Below are 15168 nucleotides of genomic sequence, written 5' to 3'. Positions count from 1 at the left end.
AATGCAGGCCCAGCCCCCACCCGCGCCCAACGAGAGAAGGCCGGGACAGGTTGGCGTTGTGATCGTAGCCCATTGGCCATGGCAAACGCCGCTCAAACGACGAGCGCCCGTATTGGCTCACGGCTCGCCCTCTTTCACTGGGCGCTTAATGCGAGGCCCAGTTAGGAACTTAGTTCCACCTACACAGGCCAACTGGAGCCTCATGAGTTCCGGACCGCGGCAGCAGGGGGCGCTTAAGCGCCCCGCGGTCCTCTCAGAAGCAAACTAGCACTCAATGTGGCGCTTCCCCTTGGCAAACTCACACCTGCCCACACCTAGAGCTCCCAGAACAAGCAGGTGTCCGAGCCACAACTCCCTAAATGGGAGCAAACGTAACACGTGGGTTGCACCTCTGCTACACTTGCCTGGGCCGGGCTCACCAGGACACTCTGTCATAAAAAACAGAAGCACAAGACAGTTGTTAAATCAAGTATTAGTATGTATTTATGCACAATAAAAACATTTACAAGTTGCACTGGAAATTTACAGTTTACCAGCTTTTATTATATTAAATAACCAAAACACCTTTTATTCCCAAAATTGGTAAAGAATAAATAATATAATTTACAATATGGTACAAAAAATAATCAGGACAGGCATTCTGCTTTATACATACACTGTATATGTATATTTATAATCTATAAAACAAATTCACATCTCAAACAAGCCAGAAACCTTAGATGATATGGCTTAACGATTATTAAAGCAAACAGCACTGGGGTTCTGTGGCCCACACTGCAGGCTACAACCAGGAATCCCATCTGACAGTCCAGGGGTGGATTGGTGTAGTGCTTCTAGAACTGGATTAACCTATCAGGACCAAGGAGTTACTGGGAGATTGGGAGAGTTCTGTAAGCTCAGAAAAGTGTACTGTGTACAATTCCTTTTTGAATTTTTTCTTTTTGTTTCCCCTTGAAGAGAAAGTGCTGTATCGCCTCACAGCCTCAGTATCTAGATACTTTTTTTTTTTTACTTTTTGGTACCAGGGATCGAACTCACAACCTCACACTTGCCACACAGGCGATTGTGCACGGCAGACATTAGTATCTAAAAAGGAGATATAACTGTGTCCCTCCTCACGTTTCAGGCTCCTGCAGGATAAATCTGGACTCAATTGTGTAGTATAATTACAGATACTAGTAAGTTGAAAAGGACCTCCTCCAGCAGTGAGGCCACCATACAGAATGAAAATGAACAGGGGTCCAAAACTAAGACATGGAGGTGTGGAAAACCAGGCTTGAGAAACTGATGAAATCTCTCCAAAAATGCCTATTCTGTGACCAACAGCCTAACTTACAGGATATGGAAAAATGAACTTCAACATGGCTCTGTGACTTCTTGAGGATGGAATGCTCACTACTATGTATTCACAATAAAGGTTAAACACCAACTTCTCTGACACCAGAAACACTAGGTTTCAATCGTTCAAAAAGATGAATCAGCAAAAAGGTTGCAGAAAAATTAGATTAGGGAAAGATTTTTCTAAGAAATTGATCTTGTATCAACCACATGTGCTCAAATGCACAAAGGCTATCAGTTCTTCACACTGGATTACCACCACAACTCTGCTGGAATGGCAGAACTTGTTAACCTGGGAAGCTTCTGCATCTCGGTCTTTTGAAAATTCCATCCTTTAACAGTTCTGTGTTTTATAAATAAATATTCACTTAAGCTGGGAGAAAAAGACATCTACTGTTTTCTCTGCTACAAAGACAGCGTTTTTCCCTCAATATAGCAAGCAAATGACAATACCTGTTTGGCTGCTAGAGAAACTGCAAAAATCTCTGGAATCCATCAGACTTGAATGCAAGAGAGATGATGAGCTTACTTGTTCCTCTTATCTGCATGTCACTGAATGACAACAACTGTAATTGGCAGCTACCAAGCTCACTGTTTGCCAGGGTAGGTGGTCCTGCCAAATAAAAGGCCTGTGAAAGCTGTTTCTGATCTCCAGAATTATGCTCTTTTTAGAGATCATAGAATAATGGTTGCCTGATGGGAAGTAGCTTAGGACCAGAACTGCCTGGCACAGTGCATGTGGCCATTGGGCACAACGCCAGCATTTCAGGCCCCAGACTGAGACTATAAGGAAGTTAGCAGTGGCTCAAACTCAACCTGGAATCCTAACCTACTGCAGACCAGAGAGCTGTGGCGATCTTCAGCTCAATATGGTACTAACTTCAGGAAGCTGACATTAGGCACAAAACACAAGATACTCTAGTTTAAATACAGCTAATAAAGTGGTGTCATATTCCTGTTCTTATTTCTTCTTTTCGTAGGGACTACCGAGTGTCAGAGGGCTGAAGCACAGACTTTCAAGATTTGAAAGAACAGAGTGTGGTGGTACATACCTGTAATTCCAGCACTCTGGGAGGCTGAGATAGGATCACAAGTTCAAGCCCAACGTGGGCAATTTAGTGAGACCCTGTCTATAAAATGAAATGTGGAATGAAATGCTTGGAGAAATAGCTCAATGTGGAGGTCCTATGTTTAATCCCTAGTACTTCAAAAAGGGTGGAGGGAAGAATTGGAGGAGAAAAGCACCAGGAAGAATGTGAGGCAAAGGAGGAAGCTACTTTCTAGAAATGTTGCTGTATTTCCTCTAACTGATGTCTATAGTCTCAAGGAGGGACAGTGAGATAACAAGATGGAGATTTACATCACTCACCTTTCCCCCTCCTTGTATACTGGTTCCTTTTATCATTACAGATGGAGACAGAAAGCAAGGAGGTAGGTCTGGTTTTAAGGGGAACCATGCAAGTGAAGGGATAGTAGAAGAAGGAAGCAAAGGAAATATCAGGTCCAGGTGGGCAAGAAATAACAATTCTGACTGCTGAATAGATGGTAAACAAATGAGAAGGCAACATGAACATTATCTATCCGTAACACTGCCACATAAGATGCAACTGGTGATTTGCACACTTAGAAACTCCTGAGGTTGAAGAGAAAAAGGATACCATACTGGGCCCTTCTAGAGAAAGACTGAATATGGACCAACTTCATTTCTAACTGGCCACCATTGGGTTCCAGGTGGGAGTCATCAGAATCCATGGATTGGTGAACTCTGACTATACTTGAATATCTAATTCCTAAGATCATTGAGACTTGGGAGGCAAAGGCATGTGCAAGGGATTAATTAAACGTGTGAAGGACAACCAATGCAACACCAACAGAAGGAAAGCACTGAACACAAAACCTTCCCTATAGAAGTAGATCTGTCTCAAATGGCAAACAGCAACACATAAAAGGCTAAACAAGACAATCTTGTCTGTGGTCATATTAGTGCTTTGGGGCAAGCCTAGTAGAAACAAATAAAAATTACCTAGAATGAACCCGCATAGGGACCCAGAGAAAACAAAATCCTGTTCTTATCTATATCTCCTAGTTCTTAAAAACAATACATTTTCAACCAGCTTAATATGATCCAGAAAACATCCATGCAACCTGCATAAGACATGATTTCCTTTCCCCTTCCTGTTGTATCAGTCGGGACAGAACTTCTAGTGGGGGAATCACTAAGGTAGAAGCAGTATTCTGAGGAGATAGCACTGCTTATACTGCCTTGGGTCCTTCTCTGGGCCATGATCAGGGAATCTCTTGAAGTGTCTGCAATCTCAGGGTGTGGACCACATGGGAGCCCAGGTTATACCCATTGTCCCCTTCACCATTATAAATGAATGGCTAAGTGGAGCAAAAGAATGTCAGAAAGCAATATCCTGGTATCTTCCTTAGGTCACAACTTTCAGGATGTAACAACTAGGGCAGATTACACTCATTCTCTCAGAACGAAGCCTGGTGGGGTACCCAACGCCACAGTGAAGGCAGTGTAAGATAGCCTAGCAGACCTCAGGATAGGTCCCAGGACAAAGATAGGGCAGTTCCTGATACTGGCCCTTCTCAAAGGTCATACTGGCTCAGTTCATTATGGTCCCTGCTTGCTGGGAGGGGGGGGGTTCTGGGATGGCTGCTCCTGGATGTTGCAAGTTCAGGGTCAGAGAGGCAGTCTTCTGGGGATTCTGAGCTTGCCTTCTTCCTCTAAATTGAAGAGGATTTCATCTGCCACAGGTGAGGATAGCCAGTCCACTAAGCTTTCTCTCTAAAATTCATGGTACTCTCCCTACAAGATGCAGTCACTGTGAGAGGTCACCAACAGAAGGGCCGCTTCCACCACTATCAAACAGAGCCTCTCGGCGGCCAGGCTCAGTGATAGACAACTCTTGGGCCAGGTCATTGAACCGAGATATATAATCAATGCTGTTCTCGTTCATCATGCATGCCAGCTGGGAATCCACCACCTGCAAAACAGAAAGAAAAAGGAAGACTAAGTAAGCTAGCAGCTAGTTTGGTATACCACTGCACTAGGTGGAAACATTAGTGGAGGAAACGAGTCTTCAGTGGAAAATTTTGAAATCTCCTCTGTGATTTGAACATGCACTGTTTTTGCAAGTACTCATGAACTGCTCACTGGGAACTTGACAAGTCTGATGACTGGAATTAAGGGTGTTGGCAGCCTCCCCTGAAACTTGGTGTTGGGGGACAACATTCTACAGAAAAACAAACAGTATACAATGAAAGTAAAAACTCATTAAAAGCCTGAAGGAGACAAAAGCAGACTTTGCCATGGAATTGGGTCAGAAGAGGGCTCTCTATGGCTCCAGAATCTGACGAGGGAGTAAGTCTCTCACCCATTAAGTGTTTTCAGATCACTCTTGTAGATAAAGAAGACTCTTTCAAACACTCTTTTTGTTGTTTTTTATTTTTGTCTTCTTGAGACAGGGTCTCGCTATACAGTTCACACTGGCCTTGAGTTCACTTTGTAACCCAGGCTGGTCTAAAACTCTCAACGATCTTCCCAAGTACTAGGATTACAGGCAAGTGCCACCATGCCCGGCTCCAAACACCCTTAAAAACTCTTCCAGTGGCATTTTAATTATAAAATTCCCAGGAAAACCTTTTGCTAGACACTTACTGAATCTGCAGATAAATCTATGTTTACATTACTTGCTATGGACAGTGTTCCACATAGCTCACTGTCACATACATAGGACCGAGTGTGTTCCTAACAACAAGGTGTTTCCGTAGGGTTCATTTCTAGAGTTGCTGAAGACTAACAGTGTTCAGTGGAAAATGAAAGGCACTGTGGAATATTCCTGTGACAGCTGTTTTGCTGTGGCTAAACAGGTTTGAGAAATGGTATGTACTGTGTGAGGGAAAGGCATTATGTTATTGTGTCTATATTTATACCAGCTGAAATTTTCAATCATATCATGGCTTGCTCAGAACTCTCCAAAGCTTTCCCATAAGTTTATCATTTCCAGATTCATAATAGGACATGAGAAGCAATGGAGCCCATAAGAAAGAGCTTTTCTGAACTGTGGGTGACCCAAGGTTTCTCTTACGTGCCTGACTAGAGAACCTTGCAGAATACTTGACAAGGTCTTGGGAGTCCTGGGGACCAGTTTGGGAAATGTTGCTCCAGAAACTTGACAACAGCCCTAAATCAATACAAGCAACACTCTAGATTTAGGATCCTTCGTCTTCTAGCTACGTGCTTTATTCCAAGTCTCTCTATTGCAACCAAGGCTCTACCTCTTAAAGCACAGTTAAAAGCATCTGTCTTGACTTCACCCGCCGGCAGTGCTCCTGTAGGGGAGACTGGCCACAGATATACACAAACAATATGAGGGACATCTGAGTGACTACAAGAACAGCTAACCCAGCTGAGAACAAGAACAAAGCTCTGCCCTCCCAAATCGTGCCTTTATATCAAGCACCTGCCACAATGTGACTCCTACCATATTGCCTGAATGTGGGAGAGGTGTCAGTGGAAACTGGATAGGGTTCTTCTGCAGAACTCGCTTTAAACTATTCTGGGCCATGGCTGTGATACAGGACCATAAAAATGCTGCTTTAAGGTCTCCTGTTGCCAGGATGGGATGGTGATGACACAATCTTTTACAGCTACCCCTTCCTCTTTCACAATGGCACTGTACCTCACATATCTGTAAACTAAAGCAGCCTGAGGTCACAGAGCTGAACAAGGACAGGATGTGATCTAACTCAGCTCCACTTACCTTCAGAGATCTACTTTCCACCCTGACTCCAGGGTTTCCCAGATTCTGATGCCACTGGGGCCAGCTATTACTTAAGGTCTGCTGTTGACTTTACAGTTGGCAGATCTTAAGAGGTCACAGACCCAGATTTGTACATGTTGTTTCCTGATGTCACCTCCTGGCAAATAGTTCTTAGGATGGACCAAGTACTCTGGGACAGAATGGGCCTTCAAATTCAGGGTCATGTAGTATACTTACCTCTGCAACATCAGCCAAGGACCTGGACACAAAAGAATCCCGTGAATTTCCATCCAATAAGCTGGGGCCAAGCAAGGATGTGCCACTGTTAGATCCAACCGGAGTTGGGAGCATCTTTCGGCTCTTCTCTGGTGAGATGAAGCTGGCTGCAGAGAATGCCAAGGACAATACCCTGAGTCCAGTGAAGGTCCAGAGGGCTGGAGGTAGCCAGGCTAAGCCACCTTCAGGCCTCTACCCTCATGCTTGCCTGAAAGGATTAGATGATACCATCATATTGACTTCTCTCATATGATTTGACTATTTATCATCTTCCAGAAGCTACAAAGAGATACATTTTCTGGTTGCTATTCTGCCACACCCAAAAATTTAATTCTCTGTGCCACTTCCTCACTGACAAACACTAAGGTTGTTTCCAACTTTTCATGATTTCCATGTGACTTTGCTCATGTCTGCAGCACTGCTATATTTGACCATAGGAACATTCATGGTGGGCTGGTTCCCTCCCACACTCCAGACTCAGAACCCCCCAGTTCTCCTGAATCACCACATACAAGCTCCACAGTTGCAGTTGATCAATTCGTTGTGTATACAGCATGCCCTTCTCTGGGGCTGTCTGTCCTATAACCATCTCTAAATATTTACCACTCTGTAAAACTTCAGCTGTGTAAATAGGAGTAATTCTATGTAGGCAATAATAGCCATGTGGGGCTTTTTTGGCATCTCCTTTCCCTCACACTAACACCTGGGAGCAAACAGGTAGAGGAAGACAGGCACATCATCCTATGTTCTCCCATGCGTGGCTGAGAATGTGGAATATGTTGCTGCAATATCCACCTCAATATCTTAGTGACTATAGAAACTCACCAAATAAGCTGCTAAGTGAGGAATCCGTGGAGTCACTGGGGTACCACTGGGGGTCATGTGTGGGAGAGGCAATCCAGTTGGGCTGGGGACTGCTAGATGGGGAGGGAAGGCTCTTGGAACTGTCGCTGCCATTCAGCTTTGCCGGAGAAAGAGGTACTCCTTCACCTGCCAACCAAAACCCTGGGTCAGAGATACTTATCCAAGCCAGGTGTGGAGGCACAGGCATATAATCCCAGCACTCAGGAGGCTGAGGCAGGAGGATCACTGTGAGTTCAAGGCCAGCCTGGGCTACAAAGTGAACTCAAGGCCTGAACTGCATAGTGAAACTGTCCCAAACACACACACACAAACGATGCTTCCCCAGTCAACAAGGAAGAGGCAGTAATAGGGATGCTGTGTATTGCTAACGAGGGTTTGCTGGGCCCCAACTTCTTCCTGGTGTGGTCTACAGAAAGGACAATGGAGCTTCCAGGATGGCTTTGTGCTACAGGAAGGACATGATGCAAATATACTGCAATGATAGCGAGCTCCACAGATGGAGCCAGGCCTTGTCCCAGACCTCCATCATGAGCATCTCCACAGTGTCTACCATAGCACCATCAGATATATGCTGTTTACAACTGGTTGCCCAGAAACTTAGGCTCAAATGTAATGGTAGACTGACCAAGAGCATGTGCTAATCACTGCAGACTTACATGTCTGAACCAATGAGCTGACTCACATTAGTGAGCAACAGCCACACTATATTGCGACAAATACCACAGAGAGTGAGAGGATAAAAAAAACTTGACAGCTCCAAGGTGAGTTACTTGCCGAGCACTACAAAATCCACACAGGCTGTTTGCTACACTCACAATCAACCAGGAAGGTATGTCTGCTGATCATTGGGCTACAGAGCACTCTGTGGGCCATCCTGCTCTAATCTCAAGGTTAAAAGCAATCCTACAAAACCATTAGTAGCCTCAGATGCCATATGTACAAGCCCTAGGGCAGCCAGACAGCAACAACATCTTGTCAGTGTCCAATAGTCAATGCTCATAAATAAGAGCCAAACTAGATTTCTAGTACATTTGGCAAATATTCAGCTGGTCAGAATCCCTCAAAGCATGTCTGATCACCATGTCCTAAAACCTGGTGCCAGAAAGGGTATACAAGACCACCTGGTCTTACCAAACTGGCCAGAACTAATTGCAATCTCAATGATGGAGTCGCTGATCTGTGTTGCAGGCTCTCCTTGTGAAAGCACATCCTCAGGTGGGCCAGGCAGAGAGATGTCCAGCAGTGCAGAAACATTAGGTGGGGATAGCCGGGTGCTGGAGCGCTCTGATGAGGATAAAGGTGTACACAGACCATTCTGGAGAGGAGTTTTAGGCAGCTCAGACAAGGAGAGAACAGATGAACCCTGCCAAGAAACAGGTATTGTTCAGATACAAGTGGTCACTCAGAAGCCAAATTAGCCTCCAATAATCTCACTCTCATAGCTCTGACTCAGGGACTCACAATTTGTGGCTACAATGGGTACAGGGGTCTCATTTTTTCAATGAGAATGCAATCAGAGAATCTATTCCCAAAACTGCTTGCAAATGCAGAGTCAAAAGGTCAGACTAACATGCACTGGGACTGCTTCCACTGCTACTAGTGATTCAACTAGAGAAATTAAGGCAGAGAGCAAGTACTGGGGAGCCACCAGCTGATAACCTCTTTTTTCCTGGCCCAGAACCGAGTTTTGCCATGGATATAGTTCAGTGGCACAGGGCCTGCCTGGTAAGTGTGAAGTCATGAGTTCAACTCCTGGTCCCACACACAGAACAGAGTCTGAAGAAAAGAAGTGGGAGCTGCAAGACAGCTAAATTCATTCATTCACCAGGACGTATAAAAAATAGGTGGAAAGAACTGAATTGATGAGCACTAAGGTCTGTCTGCAATCAGGAAGAGTAAGAATTTAGCACTGGAAGGGGTCCTGAGATAGCTATTTTACTCTGCAGCCCAAAAGCACACTCTACCTGGAAATTGTCTGCCACGGGCTCCTGCTCTGGCCTTGGGGGGAGGCTGATGAATGGGTCGCTTGAATCCTAAGAAAACACCAAGAATACCAGTGAGCAGGCTACATGTGATGTGCCAGAACTGTGCAACAAGTGTTTATCTAATAGATCCAGAGAAAGAGCTATTCAATCACCCTGCGCTCCCACCAGCCAGAAGTACAGGAAACAGGTAATACTCTCAGCTGAAAAAGCAGTGGAATCACTTTCAATTAAAATTTTTTTGTTGTTTCTAAGAGAGAATTCAAGTTCCATTAAGAAGCCAGTATTATAATTTCAGACACAAGGCTCCCTGGTACCCTATGGGGTCAATTCACCAACCCTTCCCAGGTAATTACTAAACAGGCTAATAAACCTGAGCACTTAAGAGAATCATGACAAAGGGGTTGTTAGGGTCATGAAGAAATTCTTTACCCAGATGCCTGAAGTCGTGACTCTAGGCAGAGAGCCATTTGGGCTGAACTGGTGGCCAATTTGATTGTGGTTCAGAGCAACACTGTCTTACGTGTCATGGCTCCTCGATTCTCCAGTCACAAAGGAAGGCTGTCTTTTTACCTCTTTGCTCTGGATAGCACAGCACTCATAAACCCCATAGTTTCCCTGAGTTGGTGGCTCTTCTAACCCATACGGCCTAACCCCTCTATAGACAGAGCTGGATCTAACGTAACACAAGCTCCTTAGCCTGGCTCCCACTTCAGAAGCTGGTGAGATATCAAACAGCCCTTCTGAACACACTCACCCCCGCGGTGGGGACAGTGTCTCCATTCTGGTGGGGTCCGGTGGAGTCCTGACCTGAGATGGTAGCTGTCACCTCATCTGAGGACAGTGGAGATATGCCAGATAAACTCTCAGTCTCCAAGACTGGTAAGGGGCTTCCAGGGATAATGCCAGCACTTTGAGCTGCTAGGTCAATTGCACCTGGCAACAGAAGCAACATTTCAAACCTCTGCTCCATGACACCTTATGATATGTGTGGAGAGAACCCATGAGAGCTTCCCCTTCACTCCTCACATCAATGCAAGAGTCAGTAGGTTTGATGTTCTCTTTAAAGGTTAAAGAGACATAATTTGGAGAAAAAAAAAATACTACAAAGCAGCTATCACCATGAAGTTATAGACTCACTAGCCAGGTGACTTGTGGCCTGGGATGGAAGGACCTTGGGCACAATTGGCCGAGACAGGGCTGCTTTGGTCAGAGAAGACTGGATGGGCCGGAACGAGCCTCTTCCTGTGAGGGAAAGACAAAGGCAGAAACATCACCTTGGCCTTACTATGTCTTAAGAGCCCATAAAGGAGCTATAGAACGTTTTCTTCATAGATAGAGCTGGGATCAGAGAATCCATACAACTTTCCAAATATTTGCTAACTTGGGGAGGCAAGGTACCCAACAGGGAGTGCATGTCTGGGACCTGCCTTAGTGGTACCACTGTCCCTCCTAGGAGCTGCTGAAAGTCTATAATAACCACTGTCATTTCCTGAGAATGGCCCTTTGTGAAAAGTCCCTGCAATGAAATGCAGGCTCTTTACAGCCAATCAGTGCATCTGACCTTGGACTAAGACTCTGCCACTGCAACATAATGTTATCTTCTTTTTTATTTTTTTATTTTTTATTTTTGGTCTTTTTCGTTTTTTATCGGTACCAGGGATCGAACTCACGACTGCCTGCTTGCAAGGCAGGCGCTTATGCCGCTGAGCTAAATCCCCAGCCCCTCATAATGTTATCTTCTATAACTGAAAAGTAAGCATGAGAGCTGGGTGCGGTGGCACACACCTGTAATCCTAGCACTCCACAGAATGAGATAGGAGATCAATGCAAGTTTGAGGATAGCCTAGGCTACATAGTGAGTTCAAGGCCATTCTGAACTGCATAGTGAGATCCTATTTCAAAAAAATAAACAACAACAACAAAAAAAGCATGAGAGAAAGCAATCACTAACAGATTACAATCAGGAAGACAGGTGAAAAAAGATAAATCACACAGTACATGTCCCACTTACATGCTCCTTGTGTGAGATGTACTTCAAAGTGCAGGGGCCTGATTAATATACCCCAAGAACATATCTATTCCATGAGACGCTTGATTATCTCTGAATAAAGAACACGGAGGACCGAGACAATGCGAGGTCATGAGTTTGATTCCCGGTACCAAACAATAAGATGGACAACAGATGTGCTGAACTGAACAATTCAGCCAATAGCGCCTGCTGAGACCATTTCTAGAAGTGCCCTGTAACCCACCTATCAGAGTCCTCTGCCCTAGCTCAGCTGCATCCAGCCAAAATACAGAGGTACACATGGTATTTGCTGGTAGATTGCAAGCAGGAATTCTAGGAGCAATGCTCAACAAGCCAACACCCACTGTCCCAAGATGAGGCTACTGTCAGGTAAGCAGAGGGGAAAATAGCTAGCCCAGAGAAGCCCAGGTCCTTACCAGCTATGGGAGAGTTAGACAGGATGGAGAAGGAACACACATTGTGGGACTGGTTTTCAGATGGTCTAGGGAGCAGTGTTCTCTGTGAAAACAAAACAAAACAAAACAAAAAATGCAAATAGTCAAGGTAATGAGAAGACTCTAATGCCAAAACAAAAACCAAAACAAAATAAAACAAACTCTCCAGAAACTGGTTTAAAAGGAGTATTCTAAATAAAAGGGAGGCAAGTATCAGTGGATAAGCAGCTTGCTTTAGATTTGAAGACATAAAGGATGTCAAGGGTAGTTGCAGGCTGTTATGTCTTATGGGTCCCAAATCCAGAATACTGGATTCTCTGTGACACCCAGGGAATTAAGACTTCCCAAGGAAAACTAGAGGAATGTCAAAGCGATCCCCTTAAATCCAGAATGTCATCCTGATTTGGCTGAGGCAATACTAGATATACACATCTGTTTACAGTCATAGAAAGGAAAGACACAGAATCCTGTCCTGGGCTTCCTTATTGGTGAGATGAAGACAACAAGGTGACTACTTGGGACAAGAAAGGCCCTTTCCCAAGGTTCCCACATATGAACAATGAGATTTCAGGGTGCTGTGTACCTTCTGAGTGATCACTACCAGCTGAGAAAAAAATTGTATTGGGGCTGGGGATTTAGCTCAGCGACATAAGCACCTGCCTTGCAGGCAGTCGTGAGTTCGATCCCTGGTACCAGTAAAAAGGAAAAAGACAAAAAAAAAAAAAAAATTGTATCAGCCACCAAAACTGGTATAGTCACAATAAAACTCACAAAAAAATATCTGGCAATCCAGTAACATTATGGAACACAGCAGTCTGGAACACAGCTGCTCATGTATGAAGGACTCAAAGTACATTCAGACCTGAGCCCCTCTCCGCAGCACTGCAGCAGTGGTACTGGCACAGCTCAGAGGACAGATCTTGTTGGAGATGCCATCGGGGAGGATCCATTAATAGCTCTGTATGCTCTTTGCCTGCCTTGCTCCAAAGTCTGAGGCATGGATCAGTAAACTTTTTCTATAAAAGGCCAGGCAGGAAGCATTGTAGGCTTTGGGTTATATCTGACCAGCCATAGAAAAGGAGTCATAGACAATGCAAAAGAAATGAACATGGCTGTTATTTATAAAAATATTAAAAGGGAAAGACCATATACCATATGACCCCATATTAGGAAATACTCAGGACAGGCAAATCTAGAGACAGAAAACAGGCTGACTATATAGGTGCATATGTATAAATCTAGCAGCTGGGAGGCTAAGGAAAGATCATTGTGAGTTCTAGATCAGCTTGGATTGCACAGTGAGATCATGTCTTGAAAAACAAAAGAAAACAAAACCTGAAAATAGATTAGGGGCTGTCAAACACTAGAAACAAGGCAGTCACAGTCCACAGGTACATGGTTTATTTTGGAAGGTGAAAATATTCTGGGAGTAGTGATGGTTCAGCCTCCCATAAATGTTACGAGCTATCAAACTGTACACTTTAAATGCGTACACTTTTGAGTATGCCAACTATATATCCAGAAACTATTTTAAATATTTAAAAAAAGAAGAATGATCAGGTTGGATTCAGTCCATGGTAAACAGTTTTGGATTCCTGACTCCAGAGTTACATATATCAGCACTTGGGAGGCAGAGGGAAGAGGATCACCTTGAGTTTGAGGCCAGCCTGCACTACATAGTAAGACACTCGTCTCTAAAAAAAAAAAAGAGTGGGGGCTGGAGATTTAGCTCAGTGGCATAAGTGCCTGCCTGGCAAGCACAAGATCATGAGATCAATTCCTGATACCAAAAAAAAAAAAAAAAAAAAAAAGAAAAAAGTTACCTAGATCATGACCAACCAACAATGATTTTCCATTTCTGGGGCAAAGAATTAAATATACTAAAGTTAAATGTACTAAGTTAGTCTCAGCAAAAATTACCTGTATTTGAAATGCATCTCATCCTAAGATTTTTCATTCTTATTTTTACTAAAACTAATCTCAATAGAGAAAAACACTTGAGAGAGTCTAACAAAAGCAAACCTATCCATTAATGCTTGCCAAAAATACATATTCATAAATTTTTCTTTTTCTTCAGTACTGGAGAACAAAGCCAGGCCTCATGAATGCTAGCCAAGTGCACCACCATTGAGCTACAACTAAAGCCTATATTCATAAATTTATAAGGCCATAATTATTTGAGACTTGCAATCACTTCCTTTTCTCTTCCTCTTGAAATGCCACTGCTCTTCCCCCTCAGATGCACCATCTTTCCTGTAGCTGTATATAGGATGTGTGAGTCTTGCGCGCCCCCGCCCCAACATGCATTTCACAGAGTCCAAGCCTTTGATGACCCAAACTCTGGCCAAGTGCTTCCACTGACTAAATGTGCACCAATACGTTTGTTTTCTTTTTGGCGTTTTTTTTTTTTGGAGACATGGTCTCACTATCTAGTTCAGGCTGGCTTCAATACAACTGTGTAGCTCGGGTTTTCACTGAACTCTCTGCAATCATCCTGCCTCAGTCTCTCAAGTGCTAAGATTACAAGCATGTGCCACCAGGCTCAGCCCCTTAACACTTGTTCTGACAGTCCTTCAAAAGACCACAGTCTGGACATTATTGGGACCTGAATGTGTGTAACTTCCTGTCTTTTCTGCCAAACAAATTTTCAATGCTGTTCAAAGACTGTCTTTTCTTCTTAGAGGTATCATTTAAGCTCACTGCTGTTACTTCTATTTTTTTCTTATTCATAAAAAAGAAAGGAAGGGCCAGGAATATTCCTATTTTATACTCTAAAAATCTGAGATACAGAAGCCAGTGTGCCATGGCCAGAAGACCAGTAAGACAGCCAAGCAACACATGGAACTTGAGCAAGGATCCCTCACCTGGACCACCAATGGCTTCCGCAAATGCCGGTTTCGCAGTTTCCTAGGCTTTGGCAAGAAGAAGTCTGACTGCATCTGCAAGGCAAACAGCATGTGAGCCCTAAGTACTCATACTGCAAGGTGCTGGCTGCCTGGTCTGGCATACAAATATGACCTGGCACTCACACTAATTGAGTTCAAGTGCTGCCGGAAAGTCAGCTCGGCTTCTTTACTGGGTGAAAAGAGCTTTCCATGTCGGCTGTTTGGCGGTAATGTTGTAGGGACGGCAAAGAGGCCACCATCTGAGTCACTGCTTCCGGTGCTGGAGGGACCAGCCACCAAGAGTCTTGGGGGGTTTCTTAAACCTGAAAAAGCAGAAAGGAGAGTCACACAACAGTATGTACCGACAACATGTCCATGGTGAAGGGAATTCTGCTGAGAAGAAAATCAGGAAAGTATTCTCTGGACAGCTCTTCAGCTATGGTATCTTATTCCTCTAAAACATTGGTTCTTTCCATCACTAAAATTTCCAAAGTGAGCAGGGCCTGGAAATCTCATGTAGAACCAAAGCCACTAGGCCTCTGCAAAGAGAGCAATATGGGCTAGGCAGGCAGTCACCATATA

General features: G+C 44.2%; 1 protein-coding gene across 5 annotated transcripts in view; it reads right to left on the bottom strand.

The window, feature by feature from the left end:
* Positions 1-457: 457 nt before the first annotated feature.
* Cramp1 (cramped chromatin regulator homolog 1) overlaps positions 458-15168 on the bottom strand; it is a 68481-nt gene continuing 53770 nt past the window's right edge. For all 5 annotated transcript variants that reach the window (XM_013141839.3, XM_013141836.3, XM_003478451.5 and 2 more), the window contains exons 12-21: positions 14731-14909; positions 14566-14640; positions 11684-11765; positions 10376-10480; positions 9993-10171; positions 9218-9286; positions 8385-8616; positions 7215-7379; positions 6351-6496; positions 458-4334 (exon numbers count right to left, since the gene is read on the bottom strand). In XM_013141839.3, the coding sequence (XP_012997293.1) occupies positions 4170-4334; positions 6351-6496; positions 7215-7379; positions 8385-8616; positions 9218-9286; positions 9993-10171; positions 10376-10480; positions 11684-11765; positions 14566-14640; positions 14731-14909 (1397 nt within the window). In that variant the 3' untranslated portion in view covers positions 458-4169. The remainder of the gene's footprint in view (positions 4335-6350; positions 6497-7214; positions 7380-8384; positions 8617-9217; positions 9287-9992; positions 10172-10375; positions 10481-11683; positions 11766-14565; positions 14641-14730; positions 14910-15168) is intronic.

The sequence above is a fragment of the Cavia porcellus genome, unplaced genomic scaffold (genome assembly GCF_034190915.1).
Source record: "Cavia porcellus strain 051 isolate PalLab524CR breed Dunkin Hartley unplaced genomic scaffold, mCavPor4.1 scaffold_16, whole genome shotgun sequence".
Taxonomy (NCBI): domain Eukaryota; kingdom Metazoa; phylum Chordata; class Mammalia; order Rodentia; family Caviidae; genus Cavia; species Cavia porcellus.
This window is presented reverse-complemented; position numbering and strand designations above follow the sequence as displayed.